A 17,121-nucleotide genomic window follows, 5' to 3' on the forward strand; every position below is an offset into this window, starting at 1 on the left:
GATGGAGACGGAGCTGGGGTGGGGGGCGGGGGGAGGGGCTGGAGGGGGGTGGTTCGACGCGGGGCGGTTGGCTCCAGACAAATAAACATGGAGTCCATCTTCCACGAGAAAGTAAGTGTCCGTGGGTTGGTAAGGTTCTTTTCCTACCTTGGGTGGTGCGGGAGGAGAAAGGTGTCTTGGGTTCTCTAGGAAAGCCAAGGCTGCCTTTCTTGCCGCCGTCCCCGTCCACCGGGGCCTACCTTGCCTGGGGAGGCGGCACCTAGGCTGGGCAGCTGCTTTCTTTCGAGGGCGCCCACACTTTTGCTAGCCAAAGGGCCTTCCTCACCGACCACGGACCCCGAGGAGTCCGGGAAGAGCCAGTGGGGCGGGGGTCGGAAGGCTCGGGGAGGGGCGGAAGAAGTGACTTGGAAGAGGATAAGATCGTGTTCGTGGATGCTTTGGGCCCTGAATGTGAGGGAGTGCATAGAGTCAGCTCTCCCCTTGTTAGCTATTGTTTATTGTTATTATCATTATTACAATTGCATTTTTCCTCCCCGCCCCCAGCTCCCGTGTCTGCTGCTCACCATGGAGAGGGGGTAGGTAGGTTAAAAAGCCTAATCCAGAAATTCCTCCCTTACCCGGATTGAAGTGACTTTAATTAGTTCAGTACTTAAAGTCCTACCCAACCTTGAATTGCCAGAGCGATGTAGCAGAAAGACTACTGGACTCGCGAGTCCGGAACCTTGGGTTGAAGTGTGGGGAGTGGAAGGTAATAGCTGTGCAATCCTTGCAAGGCTAGTCACACCTCACTCCAGCCCTAGTTTCTTTGGGGATTTGCCTTTCTTAACTAACAAGGTGATTTTTGAAGAAAGCATTTTTAAAAACCTAGTAGGTTCCTTAAGACCCAATTCGAATACCACCTTTTTTTTTTTGCTTCTTCTCCTTCCCCTGAACTTCCCCTTAGCCTCACATAGCACTTTGTGTTATACTTTTCGGAGATATTTATCGGGTAATATTCTATTGTCCCTATTTATGTTCTTGTCTCTTATACTCCCGCTGTACTGTAAGCTTTTTTAAAAGAAAGTAGACTTATTTTTTTAAATGTTGCCCCCGTCTGGAGTCCTGTGCAGATGAAGTGTTTAGTCACTTTTTGTATTGTGTGCCATTAAAAGCCCCCAAATCAGGAAGCTCTTCTATTCACACCCCCACTTACCTTGAAATGATTAGTGCACAAGAGGTTTAGGTTTGGGGTATCTGGACCACACACTTTTATGGAAATTGTTTCAGTTTCTCATTATATAAATGCCAACTCTTTAGCTGGCAGGAGGATGGAGAGGGGCACCTCAAACCCTTAATTAGTCACACAGGATTTTTGTTCATGTTTTTTGGTGATTGTTTCTTCCTTTTGATTCTTAAGTGGCCACTTGAAAATAAGGGCAATTAAATGTTTGTGGTATGTGGAGAAACTTGTCTTCTGTCTTTAGAATTATAAAGCCATTGGGTGTGGGTGATACCTTCCTTTAATAGCTTTGGCATGCGCTATTTTCTTAATGCTATTGGATATAGAGGGAAAATTGGCAGGATTAGTTTGGAAGAGTTGAGTTTTTTGTGTTATTTATTATATATTATTATGACATTTTGATGGATGAAGTGAAGGTTTTTTTAGTACTTTAAATCAAGGTCAGTACTTCATTTGAAAGAGTTTATTCACAGCAACCAAATAAAAATCCACCATAGCAGTATTATAATAGATTTATTATAATCTGAAATAACTCATTTTTTAAAAAAGAAAAAAATTTAGTTTCTGGAAGAATTAGAAACTTTTTAAAGAAAAGATTATGGATTTTTTTTGTTTCAATGATACTGTCAGTTTATAGATTGCTCTTAATCAGCATTATCTTTTATTTGAGAAGGAAATTTATTTATTTGATGGACTTATAGTGAGGCAAAAAAGTTTTTCTTATGTATGTCTCAATACTTCAAAAAATATGTTCCAAAATTAACCAACCTTCAGATGAGAATGAGCCTCCCCTTGTTCAGTAGACATCTATGTCTTCTACTCAAAGTTTTTCTGGTTTTGTTGGTACCAAATTTGGTGCTAGTGGATCTGAGTTTGAATCTTGATTTTGCCACTTACTACTTGTGTGGCCTTGAGAAAGCCATGGAACCTTTTTAGGCCTTTCTTTTCTGTAAAATTAAGGGGCTTCACAAGTTAACCTTCAAGAGCACTTCCAAAAGAAATTTCTCATTCTCTGATTGGCCCATGCTTCCATTAAACAGGTATTGCCTTCAGAAATATAGGGTTAACTTCACATCACAAGGTATTCATTGGTAATAGAATGTTAGATTGCTTCTGTATAATACTTTGAATGTATGAGACTCACTGTGGCATGCTGCAGGAGCAATTAAAAATGTAATTGAGAAATTTTACAGAATAAATAAAAATTCAATACACAGATAATGTTAATTTATGGATAAGATTGTTTAGTCCCTTGGGATTGTCTCTATTTGAATCCACAACACTAAAATACATCTCTTTAAGATCTTATATATATATATATTTCTAGGTATTTCATTTTGGAATCTTTCAGTCCTTTACATGCCACTTTACAAAATTACCCAGTTTTTTGTTGGGGAGAAAGGCAGTGGAATGTATGATTTCATTGGCATAGAAAATGTCCCCTACCAATGTGTATGGTCACCTGATTTGCAATGTATAGTCATAGGACATTGTCTGGGGCACTGAGATCTTAAATGATTTGCCCAGGGTCTCTAGTATTGTCAGAAGCAGAACTTGACTCCAGGTATGAGGTGATGAGGACTTTTACCAATATGTTGGCTATTTAAGAGGAGAAAAGTCAGCATAAGTGAGAGACGTGAAGTTAAAATTGACAGGAGTAGCAACAGATTGGGCATCAGGGGTGAGAAAGTGAGGATTTGAAGATGATACAGATTTTGAGATTGTCAGTAGGAGATGCAAGAATGGAAGTCAGAAGGTTAGGGCTGAATAAGTAGATTTGAGAGAGAAGAGAACATCAAGGAGAAAAGAATGATAAGTGGTGTCATCGCAGAGAGATTAAGAAAGATGAGTAATGAGAAAAGGTCATTACGTTTGGCAGGTTAGTATAATTTCATAACTGTAGAGGGAAGTTTTGATTAGGTTGAAGTTGGAAGACATTGTAGAGAGTTAAGAGAGTAAAAGCAAAGGAAATGGAAGTATCCTTTGTAGAGTATCTTCTCAAAGAGTACAGCCACAAAAAGAGCAGAAATGTAGGATGATGACTAGTTAGGGATGGAGAAATCAAGTAAGTTTTTTGAAGATGAAAGAGTCATGATCTTGTTTATAAACTGTAGGGAAGCAGTTGAGAGGGAGAGATTGAAGATTAGTGAAGAGGTGGAAATAAAGGATGCATAAAATACAATTAAAAAGTTATATGTGTGTGAATGATCTCAGAAAAATGATTAGTCCCAGATTATCTTGTTATTGTTACGCAGTACCCTTTTCTTATAAACCAGTATATATTCAGGGTACAAAAAACTCTATAAGGCATATTTTAGAAGGGTGTAAGCACTTGTATGTTTTGTCCATCAGTTTGCTTTTCTGTGTCCTTTATTCATATTTGAACTTCTTGTTTCTAGCATTAATCTCATCTAGAGTTCATCCTGAGCACTGTTCTCCAGATTTTCCAAGCTGACTTTCTAGCCCAGTACTCAGCCCTTCATTTCCTCATACATTGCTTCCACACAAAAGATCATTTTTGAGTTTGCATTTCCATTCTGATGCTTACTAGCTATGTGGACTTAAAGTCATTTTGCTTCTCTGGGCCTCAGTTTCTTTATCTGTAATGTGAAGTTTGAGTTAGGTAAGATTCTTTCTAACTCCTCTATTATTGGTTTTTAGTGCTTTCTGTTCAGAGGCATAGATGAATCTCGAGTAAATGAGGAGGTAGTCAGGAAAAGGGAAGCATGGACTTGTGGGATTTAGGCCAAATAAAATATGCCTGGGGAGAAAATTGTTTACTTCAAAGTCTAATAGCAATAAATGTTTTAAATGATCTTGCCTTCATTGACAAATAGTTTTCTGTTGACTTTAGTCAGAACTCCATATTCCTTTTTGGTTTGAATAACAGGGCATTTATTTGGAAACTTTAGGAACTGAGTATTTTTGACTAAGTTTTTAAATTACCTGAGTAACTATAACTTTAGAATGAAATTCACATTTCCCTGCCTTCTAAGATAGTCTATATGTAGTGTCAGTTATCCTAAACTATAATACAATGATGCCCTCAGAATTTGTTGAGTTCTTTTTGTGTTCTTAGCTGTCTTTACCTAGTGCTTTTTTCTCTACCTTATTCTATAAGCTCTTACTACTATTCATTAGTCAGCATACCTTTGAGTAGCAGTCCTTGCCACAAAATTGATTATGCCTTCCTTAAAAGAACTCTCTAAAATCACTAATATGCTGCCTAGATTCATTCACCAAGTTAGCATATTCATACCAATCCCAGGGATGTTAAACTCCTAGCTGTCATTGTACAAATCCCATTCCCCAACCTTAAACTGCCCAACCCTTTCTTCTTCCTCAGTCTTGTTCTCCCTGTATTCCACTACAGATCTATGTCCTCTGTATTGCCTGCTTCACTATTAGCAAACTTCTTTTCAAACCAAACCTTTCTCTTATTCCTTCCATCATCTAGCTCTTTCTCTTGAGAGTACTGCATCTCTGAATACAATTTCTAGGACTGCTGCTTTTTACTTTATACCAGTTTCCTCTCTCCCCACTTACTGATCATTGTAGGGCAGCCAGAATACTCTTTGTTTCTCAATGCTACTTCCTTTTTCTCTAATACCTTTTCTTTTGAGGATTGTGCCATAGAGATATATCATTCCGTCCACATCCTGGTGGCTGTTAACTATCAACCCTCAGGATTCTCCTTCCTTCTTAGGGAGAGTTCAGTGACTGGCTCATAATTTTTCCACTTCTTTTCCTGCCATTATACCTGGAGGTTTCAACAGGTAGAGTAATTATCAAATACCCTAACTTCTGAGTTCTCAGGCTACACAATTTACATATTGTACTCCTCTGCTTTCCTTATATACACACAGATGACTGTACCCTTGATCTTGTCAATAACCACAACTTTTCTTTCTCCATGTTCATGAACTCTAATATTTATGTGATCATGATTTTGGGGGGTCATTTTATCTTTCTCTATTCCTCATGACTTCTAATCCAATTCTTAGTTCTTGTTATAACCACTTTTCCCTTTAGCTATCAGTTCTTTTCCATGCCATCACTGATTACATTTTCCTTCCTTCCCTACCCCATACCTTTTGATTAACCAGTTGAAATCTACACCATTTTACTCTCAAATCTCTTATCATTTGATTTACAGCCATTAAACCAAACAAAACTTCAGCCCTGGATTACTCTTATCATCTGCTTTCCATGTGCCTCTTCATATGCTGTTAAATGGAGCTAGAGGAAGTCAAGAAAAAAGTGCCAATTGAGTCCACTTCAAATTTATGTTATTTAGTCTCAATAGGGTCTATACTCCAGCAAGGCAGTCCTTTTTTGCCTTCCTAATCATTTCCTATCTCTATATGCATGCATTCTTGATTCTAAGGAGCTGGTTGCCCCCTTTAATATTCACTCCTCCCCTCTAATCTTTAGTCTCCTGGTATATTGACTCATTCACTGCAACCTACAAACATCCTTGTCTCTCCCATCCTTAAAAATTTTTTTCTCATGATCCTACCAGCCAAATATCATTCTATATTTCTTTTTATCTTTCTTGGCTAAATTGCTTGAGAAAACCATCTTACCAGGTGCCTTCACTTCATTTCCTTTCACTGTCTTTTAAACCCTCTACAAGCTGGCCTCAGTTCATTATTCAACTGAAACTGCTCTCCAGTGAGTAATAATCTCTTAATTCTAAATCTAGTGACCTTTTCTCAATCCCCATTCTTCATCCCTCTCTATAACCTTTGATTCCATTGATTGGTATCTCATCCTGGATATTCTTTTCCTGGTATTTGTAACTGATATCTCCTCTTTTCTTTCTACCCTTTCAGTTTTTCCTCAGACTCTTTGCTGGTTCTTTATTCACATCATATTCTTATCTTCTCACTATATTCATTTGTTTGCTGATCTCATCAGCTCTCATATGCTCAATTATCTCTATATAAATGATTCCTAGATCTTATATATACAGCCTCATCTGAGTTTCATCTCTGCCTTACCAGTTGTCTTTTTGGACATCTCAAACTGGATGTCCTTCAGGCATTTCAAACTCAACATGTCCAAAAATAACTATCTTCTCCCCAAAACTCCTCTTTTATGTTTTCCTGTGCAAGGACATCACTTTTTCCAGTCACCCAGATTCGTGCCTTCAGTTGTTGACACTCAAATCTTAAATCTGATCTATGGGCAGATTTTATTGTTAATGTCTACACAACATCTCTTTTATATATTTTTTTTCTGCCTACTCACATAGTAGTCATTAGTTCAAGCCCTACTTACCACTTTGCCTGGACCATTGCAGTAGTCAAGAAATCGACATTTATTAAATGCCTATTTGTGCTGGTTAATTTTCATGTCTAAAGCCTCTTTCTTTCTACTCCAGTCCATTTTCAATTCAGCCACCCAAGTGATTGACCTAAAGTACAGAGCTGACCTAACTCCTCTAAATTCCAGTAGCTTTGTTACCTACTGGATTAAATACAATCTTCTCTGTCATTTAAAGCCCTGCATAACCTGGATTGTAAAACCTCCCATCTTCACTGAGCTACTGACTGTTTTTTGAACATAATACATTTCCTTATTCCATGTCTTTGCTTTGTATAGTCTTCTTGTCTGGAATGCTCTCCCTCTTCATTTCCACTTGGGGAGAATGAGGAGTCAGGGATGTGAACCTGGGTAACTGGAAGGATAGTAATACCCTTCATAGTAGGAATAGGGAAGTTCAGAATAGGTTTGGGTTTTTGAGGAAAGACAATGATTTCTATTTTGGACATGTTCAGCTTGAGATAATTCAGATGGGGACATCCAGTTTTAGATGTCCAAAAGGGAAATGATGATAACAAGACTGGAGCTCAGGCAGAAGACCAGGGATAGATACCTAGGTATGGGAATCAGATAGCCTCTGAGGTCCCTACTATCTCTGGATCTATAATCCTATGTTTGGAATCCAAAATCTAGAAAGCTTGACCTTTATTATAATGAATAGTAGCCCTACGTAGGAAGGCCAGGTGATATAATGGAAAGAGTTCTGAGTAGAGAGTGCAGAAACTTGAATTTTAGATTGTTTTTGTAACTGGCTTTCAGTTTCTTCATCTGGAAAATTAATCTGTTGTATCAAAAGATTTCCAAAGTCAGTTTTAGCTCTTCATTTTTTTCTGTATTTGTCTTTGTCATCAGACAGGTCCGGGGAACTATACTGAGATGGCATTAAACCAGTGGGGGACCCAAACCTTATGTTTGTTTTCAAACCTCTGACTTATTACACACCTGCCCATATCTCCACAATGTACCCTCGTTCAGTGATGGGCAAACTTTTTAAAGAGGGGGCCAAAGGAAAGGAAATGCTCATCTGTCAATCTGCTTCTAAGGCAACTCTTTCAAAGTTTCATTGTATTGTATCCTACTCATTGTATTCGTCAGATTAGGAATAATGTTGGCAGCTGGATAGAACATTTCAGGGGGCTGCATCTGGCCCGCAGGCCGTAGTTTGCCCATCACTGCCCTATTTCAAAACAGAAGTGTGATTTTATAAATTTGATGAAATAGGCAATTTAGAATCATAACTTTAGATTTCCCCACAGGAACTCTTTTAGGGAATTTAGAGAATATTTAATCCAGCCCTCTCATCCTATAGATGACAAAACAGAGTCTGAGATTAGGTAATTTAGTCAGGATTATATCATTTATATGTGTCTGTGACAGGATTCAAATCTAGGTCTTCCTGACTCCTTATAAGTTAGTTGAGAAACTTCTCTGAAAAGAAGCTCCATACCTAAAAGACTTTACTTAACATATAAGATTTTTTTCTCTGATTCATTAGTTATTTGATAGCTAAAAATATGTGTATTAATGCCATAGTAGGAGATGAGTAAGAAAAGACACCATAGTTGAGAAAACAAAATAATTAGAAATCAGAATGCCTGATACTCATATCCTTCTGAATAGTGTATAATCTCAAATGAGGTTAATGCTTGTTTATTAATTCTTCTGGGCATTGAAAGTAAGAGAAACTAAATTATATTGTAGTTATAAAGCCATTAATGAATTACTCATAGGAAAATATATTTTATCCAATAATATTGTAATGTTTATTTTATGACATTAAAACTTTTTTTTTTTTACATTATAGCTAAATGATTGATTAGACAATGCTTTCTTTTTTAACTATTAAATTGTATCTGAAATGAAAACAAATGAGTTTAGGTATAGTATCTGAGTCATTCTTGTTTTAAAGCTAAGGAGGTTGTGGTTCTGTGTGTCAAAGACAAAATGACTAGATTCCTACTCAAAGAAAACTGCTATACTAAGATACTTAGCAAATGATAATTAAATCTTTTCTTTTTGAAATATTAGCAAGAAGGCTCACTCTGTGCTCAGCATTGCCTGAATAATCTATTGCAAGGGGAATATTTTAGCCCTGTGGAATTATCCTCTATTGCTCATCAGCTAGATGAAGAAGAGAGGATGAGGATGGCAGAGGGAGGAATCACTAGTGAAGACTATAGGACATTTTTACAGGTAAAATAATGTTTGGGTTTCTAGACCATTTGTGCCCGTTTTCCATGAAGTATAGTTTAAATGCATTTTTTAAATTACCCATTTCCTAGGAAATATTACATTGAAGAATCATTTTATTGAGTAACAGATGTTTTAAAAGGATGAACTAATTATGTCAAGAATTTGATTTGTGAATTATGACAGATGAATTTTTAAACTAGTGATTTTTAATTATGTATTCTAATGATAGTTTCTTTTCTCATCTTTCTACCTGTCAAAATTGAACAGCAACCTTCAGGAAATATGGATGACAGTGGTTTCTTCTCTATTCAAGTAAGTATGAACTAATGTTGTATATTGTTTTTTAGAGCCTTCCTTTTTAATCATTATAGTTATGTGGTTATTTCTAAATTTCTTCCATAGAGTTGACCGTAGGATTAGTCAGTGATACTTAAAGAAAGTTACATAATTTTCACTTCATTTTTCAGAATTTGAGTACTTTTAAATGCTTTTAAAAATAAAGTTATTTAATTTGCACCTAACTTTTAATAACGGTTCTACTAACATCATGTTTCAAACTTATTACCTCTTGGGTTAATTTTGCTGGTCACTGCAAATCAGCATTATAGCTACTATTTGTCTTTAAACCTGTTAAGAATTTGATCCCCTGATGATGCTCTGTGGCTTTTGCTTTCTTTACTTATGGCTCTCTCCAGGGTCCTTGGGATGGGTAGGAGTGTATGGGTGTGTGGGTGTGTGTACATGTGTTTGTGGGATGCTGTCTATTTTGTATGAGTTTTTTCTTTTGTTTCTCACAGGGTCCTTTATGTGGTGCGTACAAAGTTACCTCTCAGTTCCTTTGAGGGGGCCAATTTCTGCTTATATCTTTCTTCATATTCTCCCTTTGTGCACCTTCCTGGCCTCATCATTCAATTGCATTTCCTACCACTGCTTAATTGTGCTACTGTTGTAGGTAATGGCTACTGCTGGAGGCAGAATACGGGACTAGATGGATCAATGGTCTGATCCGGTATGGCAATTCCTATGTTCCTAATTGTGCTGCACTGCTCTTGATGCTAATTCAAGTTTGCCTGCTACATTGTGTCCCCCCCCCCCCTCCACAACCACCACCACCTTTTTTTTTCCTATGCCACTGCTTGGCTCACTTGCTACTTTGTTGACTAGCTTGGGGGGTGGAGGGTAAATATTCAGATAACTCCCTCTTCTTCCAAACAGTATTAAATGATCAGCGTCAAGAGGTTTGATTTTTTTTCTGTAAATCATAAACCCATGATCACATAAGTTTGAAATGCATAATGCCTGCATTTTATATCCCTAGAGTAGAACCTTCTTTAAGGAAAACTTATTTCCTCACTAACTTTGATAGTGAGCTTCACGTTAATTTTCTAAAGCAGCCCCAACAGCAGCCATATTCCAAACTTGTCGATTTAGATTTATGTTGTAGATTAGTTCTAAGAATAGAGTAAGACTGTGATAGCATATGCATCTGAATATTTGAGGCTGTGTTTTATTTAGAGGTTGTGTGGTACTATGGGAACTTTTCAGCAAGAAAGTTAGTTTTAATATTCAATTCTTTTTTTTAATGCTCTGTTTGTTGTGTGCTGTATGTAGATTTGTGAAGGTTGGGTTTTGACTGTTGCCATCCTAAGGTTTCCAGTTAATAGCAGTTTAAATAGAAATAATAGCTATTGGGGAAAATCCATGTAATTGTTCATAGAAGCTAAAGTGGCAGCATTACTTAGATTTGGAGTTGAATGGTTTATCTCATGAAAAGTTGCTATTTTTTAACAGGTTATAAGCAATGCCTTGAAAGTTTGGGGTTTAGAGCTAATCCTCTTCAACAGCCCAGAGTATCAGAGACTCGGGATCGATCCTATGTAAGACTTTCTTTTTAGCACCCTGCTTTAATTTTTACACATACAAAAGATGCAAAATAATAATAACTTCTCAAAAATATGTCTTTAATTTTTAAAAAAGAAATATGCATTAAATTCTTTTGTTATGATGTTACCTTGTTTTGTTCCCTCAGCCTTTCCTTTTTCATCTTTTTGGGATTTATGTGAACATATGTCCTCTGAGCCTTCATGACATCTCAGTGTCTGTGGCAGCACAGTGCTTAATCTTGAATGGTATGTGATGCCATACATTAGCATGACATCACTCACTTTTCTGCATATATACCACTAAAATTTGTAAAACTTAAAAAAAATTGTTAACAACAACAAAGATCTGGACAGTATAACATATTGGCCACAGTTGTACAAAATGTTCATTTTTAAATAGTCATAGTAGATAAGCTAATAATATGAACTCAATCACTTGAACTTATATATTGTTTTTTATTTTTCTAGAAATGAAAGATCATTTATATGCAATTATAAAGAACACTGGTTTACAGTTCGAAAATTAGGAAAACAGGTGACTGATTACTTTTCTTTCCCTTTCTTTTGCCCCCTGCTCATTTCCTTATTTTAACATCCCATTTAGAATTTAGAGAATAGTTCCATTAGTGACATGTGTTTCTCTTTGATTGCAATAAGAATGTAATTATTTTGTGATCATTTTTTTTTTTTAGATGGAGTGTAAAATTAGATAGCTTGGGTGATGGCGAGAAAATGTAGATTGCATTGGTAGGCCAATACTTGCTTAGTCTTAATTGAACCAATAGAGTAATTTTGCACAAGAGAAATTAATATTAGGTAAAATACTGGAACGAACTTTTAACAGTTTACATAATTAAAGTTAATTTTTAGTTTAACTTTTTTAGTCCTGGCTTTAAAATATCTAAGCCCTTTTGGAAAAACACCAATAAAATGTTCAAATACTTTTATAAAATAATTGAAAATATGAGCTCAAGATTCCTTGTTACTAAATCCATACACATTCTTTGAAGCATAGAATTATTTTAAGGTCTTTTTGCTAGGAATATCTGTGAAAGAGGTTCATTGAAAACTAACTACTAGTCTTGGTAGTCCATTTACCAGTAGCTTCAGATTACATGGATAATTCTCAGCATCTCAGTGACACTTCAGTTGGAAAAAATTGAGATTAAGCAAATAGAGCTGATGTAGGCTGTCTAGTTGACTAGTAGAATAAGGTGATCCATGGAGCAGCAGCAGAATTGAAGCTAGAACCAAGTTATGGCCACTAATGCCTGCTTTTAGCAACCCCATTAGAGAAATGCTTCTTTTTATTATGAGGACTAGAAAGTTTATGTGCAATCCAAGGGCAAGCTAATCAACAACTGTATATCACTCCTCTTGGTTCCTCACCCTATTTTAGATAAGCTTGGTTGCCTACATAATATAAGGAGCAGAAAAATGTGGGAAAGTCAGAAGCCACACTTTTAAGTCTATTGCTTCCCATTTCATTGGTTCATAGGATTATGGATTTAAAGGTCATATCAGAGACTCTCTAGTTTTAGAATTGTAGATTTAGATCTAGAAGGGACCTTTAGAGGCCATCTAATTACCCTCATTTTATAGATGAGTCAATCAAGGATCAGACAGGTTAAGTGACTTGACCAAAGTGTCCAGGAAGTAAATAATAGAGCTGGGATTCAAGCTTTCCAAGTTCTCTGGCTCCAAATCCTACATTCTTTCCATCGTTCCATGCTGCATCCCAATTTTGACACATTTCCTCTGTTTACTTAGCAGGCCCAAGTAAAGCACATAAATTTAGATTTATACCCTAAAAATCTCACAAGATCACCTACCCTGCCAACTTGGGAATTTATACTAATTTGTTGGGATTCTTCTTAGGAAGAGGTTTTTTGCAATCTTGATACTAAGTAGAATTTAATCTACATGGAATACCAATTAACCAAGAAACTGCATTACCCCCGGTAGAGGCCTTTTGAATTAGTCCTAAAAATGTGATCTCTTGACAGTCAATTTAGAAGTATTTCTTTCTTTCTGAAAACCATTTTATTATCTTTTACATGCCTTCACCATATTCTGTTATATAGTGCTTCAGCCTAAGGCTATGTGTTTTTAAAGCGCACATGCTATAAAAGTGGAAATAAAGCGCAAGTACCAGTTGTTCTTATTGGAAGTAAGCTCTAAGTCATGGAAAAAAAAATCATTTTTTTTTTGTTTTGTTTTGTTTTTATATTTTTTTAAACCCTTAACTTCTGTGTATTAGTTCCTTGGTGGAAGAGTGGTAAGGGTAGGCAATGGGGGTCAAGTGACTTGCCCAGGGTCACACAGCTGGGAAGTGTCTGAGGCCAGATTTGAACCTAGGACCTCCCGTCTCTAGGCCTGGCTCTCAATCCACTGAGCTACCCAGCTGCCCCAAAACAAATCATTTTGATGCATGAAAACAATCTCATTTTTCCTTGGTAGAGTCTAGTAAATTATTCTCTGATATAAACAGTAATTGGAAAAGATAAATCTCTTATTTAACTTAAAGTTAGTTGCAGTTATGTTTGACTATTAAATTTTTTTTTTAACCTGGCTTCATAAGTTCAGCAAAATCCCAATAAATATGTTAAAGGAGATTTGCAAAAATATGCTAATTGTCTTCATTTTTAAAAGTTTATGGTTCTTAAAAATAGCACTTTAAAGCTCATAAAAGCTTGTTAAGATTCTTTAAGACCATTCTGATAGGAAGTTTTTCCTAGTTAGTCAGTGAACTAAGAAATCTGTCAGTCTGCTTATTTTATTGCTACAAAGTTTTGCATCATGCTTATTCTGAAATGCCTCGTAAATTTTAATTCAAAAAAATTGAGATTTAGTATGCTTTGGATTATTCTTATCTTTGTCACATGGAAAACATAGGAAATACTGGTTTATTATTTTTGTACGAAAACTTCAATTTTTGGCAAGATTTTATAGTATGTGAGTACTTTTAGAAAAGAAAGTAATGATACACAGCCCAGGTGAGTTTATGTTAGTTTCTTTTCTGAAAAAGTAATAAAATATGAATTGGAAGGAACTTTAAGAGACCCTTACCTGAACAAGAGTTCCTGCTAAAATATTTCTCACAAACATATCTAGCCTTTGCTTGAAAATTTGTGGGAATCTACCACCTCTGAGGTAACACCCTTTCCACTTTCTAATAACTAATTATTAGAAAGTTTTTCCTTACATGGAGCCTAAATCTGCCTCTCTTTAATTTCTACACATTGTAGAAACACTGTAGAAACTAGAAAGTTCTATTCTCAACAGCCAAATGTTACAAGTCTTTTTCCTATTCTTTTAACATATGATGCCCCTTCAAGCACTTGAAGGGAGTTAACATGATCCTTTTCCTCCCCCAAGAATTTTCTTTTCCAAGTGAGATATCACCAGTTCCATCAATCAAGTCTCTTAATGAAATAGTCAAGGCCCTTCATTATTCTGATTGCTGCTCTTTAATGTCCTTTCTGAAATTTATTTCTAAAAAAAAAATTTATCAATTAAGAAGCATTCATTAAGTACCTTAAATGTGCTAGGCACATATAATACATAGAACTAAAGACCGTATGCCAGATGTGGTCCTGTCAGGGCAGAGTATGCCAGCACTCCCACTTCTTTCTTTCTGGACACAATGCTTCCTTTAAGGTAGCCTCTGATCACTAGCTTTTTTCACATCATTGATTTGGAATGAACTCAAAGTTCTTCAAAACCTTCCTGATCTTCTTTCAAATGGACTGCTATCTAGCCATAACTTTCCCATCTTATACTTGTGAAATATGTCTTTTGATCTCAACTACTTGTCTGTGCTAAATTTAATTTCGTTAATTTTGGCTCATCATTAAACCTTATTGAGATCTTTTTGGATTCTGATTCTGTCTTTGAATTCTGATTGTTAACTAGTTTTTAGCTGTTACTTGTACATTTGATAAACCTACCATCTCTGCTTTTATCCTAGTCATTGATGTTAAGCAGCACAGAACTAAGACACTTCATTGGAGACCTCCTTTCAAGCTGACAAACCATTAATGAGAATTATCTTGTATCTGATCATGCAACCAATTCTGAACCCACATCACTATATATTTGTCTCAAGCACATTTCTTCATCTTTTCCATAAGGATTGCATTAGAATATGTCAGATGCCTTCCGAAAACCTTGGGCAGACTTCTGGCTAATAGTCTGATCTGGGGATTATTATTTTCCCATATTTTGGCTCTTGATTTTCTTACTTTTAGAGAGGATTTATAGGCTTAAAAGTTGAAAAGATCTTAGAAATCATCTAGTCTCACCCTCTCACTTGGCAGGTGAGAAAATTAAGACCCCTATGAAGAGGTAATTTGTTCAAGGCTACAAAGGTAGTAAATTATGGACCCAAAATTTCAGCTGATTTTTCTGACTCCAAGCTCTCTCTTTTTCACTATCCCAGAGTTAAAATGAACAATTGCTAATGTCCAAGATGCAGTATTCAAGATACTGTGAAAGAGGGCTGGATTTGGAATAAGACACTTGGGTTCAAATCCCAGCTCTGCCACTTAAGACTGTGTGAACCCCATGGACAAGTCATTTAACCTCTATTTTTTTCTCATTTTTCTCATCAATAGAATAATGGTATTATTTTCAATAACCTCTGAGATTTCTTCAATCTCTAAATTTGATTATGACACTGATTTGAAGCAGAGAAGCTTTCTGAAACGTCAAAAATGCCTACGCATCTAAAAATGAAAAGTCAGGAGTGAAATTAGGTAGAAGAGGGAAAGTAAAGTATAGAAGATAAGAGAGAAAAATAAGGAAAAATGAAGAATTGAGTTTCTACTTAAAAAATAATGAAAAGTTGCATCCCCTATCCACAAAAAGTTAAAAATTTGGATAGATTCTATAGCATGTCTCTGATTTAGCAGTCCTTTTATTTTCATTTATTTATTTATTTTTGGGGCCCTTGCCTTTCATCTTGGAGTCAATACTGTGTATTGGCTCCAAGGCAGAAGAGTGGTAAGGGTAGGCAATGGGGGTCAAGTGACTTGCTCAGGGTCACACAGCTGGGAAGTGTCTGAGGCCAGATTTGAACTTAGGACCTCCCATCTCTAGGCCTGGCTCTCAATCCACTGAGCTACCCAGCTGCCCCCTTAGCAGTACTTTTAAATAGGTTAATCAGGCCTGACTTGTACTTGCCGAAGCCATGCTGACTTGGGATTACTGCTTCCTCTTCTCAAGAGAGCTCAATAACTCTCCCTTTAATTTTACATTCTATAATTTTTCCAGGAATCAGGCAAGCTCGATAGCTTATAATTTACATATTTCTCTTTTATATTTTGAAAATCAGCACAGTGTTTGACTTTTTCTAGTATGAGCACCTTTCCCATTCTCCATTATCTTTCAGAGATCATTGATAATGGCTAAGCAGTCACACAACTGCGTTTGCAGTTCTTTCAATACTTTGGGAAGCAGTTCTTCTGGACCAGGTGGCTTGAGCTTATCAAAGATGTCCAGGTGCATGCTTACCACTCTGCTGGCTTTCAATTTATTATTCTGTTTTTCTTCTACCCTTCTGTCCAAAATTTATTTTCCTTGGCAAAACAAAACAAAAACGTGGAGTTAGTGGAGTATTTCTGCCTCCTTGCTATCATCTAATATCATCCCATGCAGCCTGAATAATAGTCTTATCTCTGTTTTTTTCCCCAGTGTAGCCAAAACCAACATAGAATCCTTTTCTTCTTTGTCCTTGCTATCCTTAACTTATTTTGAACTTTAAAGTTCCTGACATTATTCTTACAGGATAGTACCATTTAGTTTAAAATTGATATATCAAGAGAATATGATAGTATACTTGAATTTTACCTAATCATTTAGCATTTAATATGATATCCTTTGGGCAAATATAGTGAATAGGACATTATAATCAGGAAGACATAAGTTTGTGATAAACTCCATAACCTCAGGCAAATCAATTAACCTTTCTTGGTTTGTTTCCTCCTTTTGAAATAAGGATTAAAAAGATTTGTGTAAAGTACTTTGTGAACCTGAAAGCCTAAGGGAATGTAGGATCATAGATTTTAAATTTGAAGGTATTTTAGAGGTTATAAAATCTCATCACCCTTGTTTTTAAGGAGGAAATTGAGGCCAGCTTCTACTGCATGTTTCAATGAGAGTTCATGTAAAGGGGAAAAAAAGTATATTGGAAGTTTATTATAAGTCAGCAGTATGACATTATAGTGAAAACAGCTAATAAAATCTCAGGATGCCTTAATTAAAGCATAGTATTCAGAATAATGGAGGCTAAGATGACCTCTCAGGGGCCTTCCAACTCTGAGAATCTATGATATGGCTCATCTAGCTCTCATATTTTATTTAAAATTGATATTCCTTTTATATTCAACTCATCTTTTCACCCAAATTATTCCATACTTGAAGGTGATAATGCTTTTAGAAAAGATACAGTCCAATAGAAATAGTGGTATATAGGCAATGGCAGTAGTAGATGAAAAT

The 17,121-nt window shown here is 36.1% G+C and overlaps 1 protein-coding gene across 4 annotated transcripts in view; it reads left to right on the plus strand.

Moving 5' to 3' along the window:
- Window positions 1-54: 54 nt before the first annotated feature.
- ATXN3 (ataxin 3) overlaps window positions 55-17,121 on the plus strand; it is a 34,412-nt gene continuing 17,345 nt past the window's right edge. For all 4 annotated transcript variants that reach the window (XM_044665038.1, XM_044665040.1, XM_044665039.1 and 1 more), the window contains exons 1-5: window positions 55-111; window positions 8,576-8,740; window positions 9,008-9,052; window positions 10,532-10,617; window positions 11,092-11,158. In XM_044665038.1, the coding sequence (XP_044520973.1) occupies window positions 88-111; window positions 8,576-8,740; window positions 9,008-9,052; window positions 10,532-10,617; window positions 11,092-11,158 (387 nt within the window). In that variant the 5' untranslated portion in view covers window positions 55-87. The remainder of the gene's footprint in view (window positions 112-8,575; window positions 8,741-9,007; window positions 9,053-10,531; window positions 10,618-11,091; window positions 11,159-17,121) is intronic.

Source organism: Gracilinanus agilis, chromosome 2 (assembly GCF_016433145.1).
Source record: "Gracilinanus agilis isolate LMUSP501 chromosome 2, AgileGrace, whole genome shotgun sequence".
In the NCBI taxonomy this organism is placed as follows: Eukaryota; Metazoa; Chordata; class Mammalia; order Didelphimorphia; family Didelphidae; genus Gracilinanus; species Gracilinanus agilis.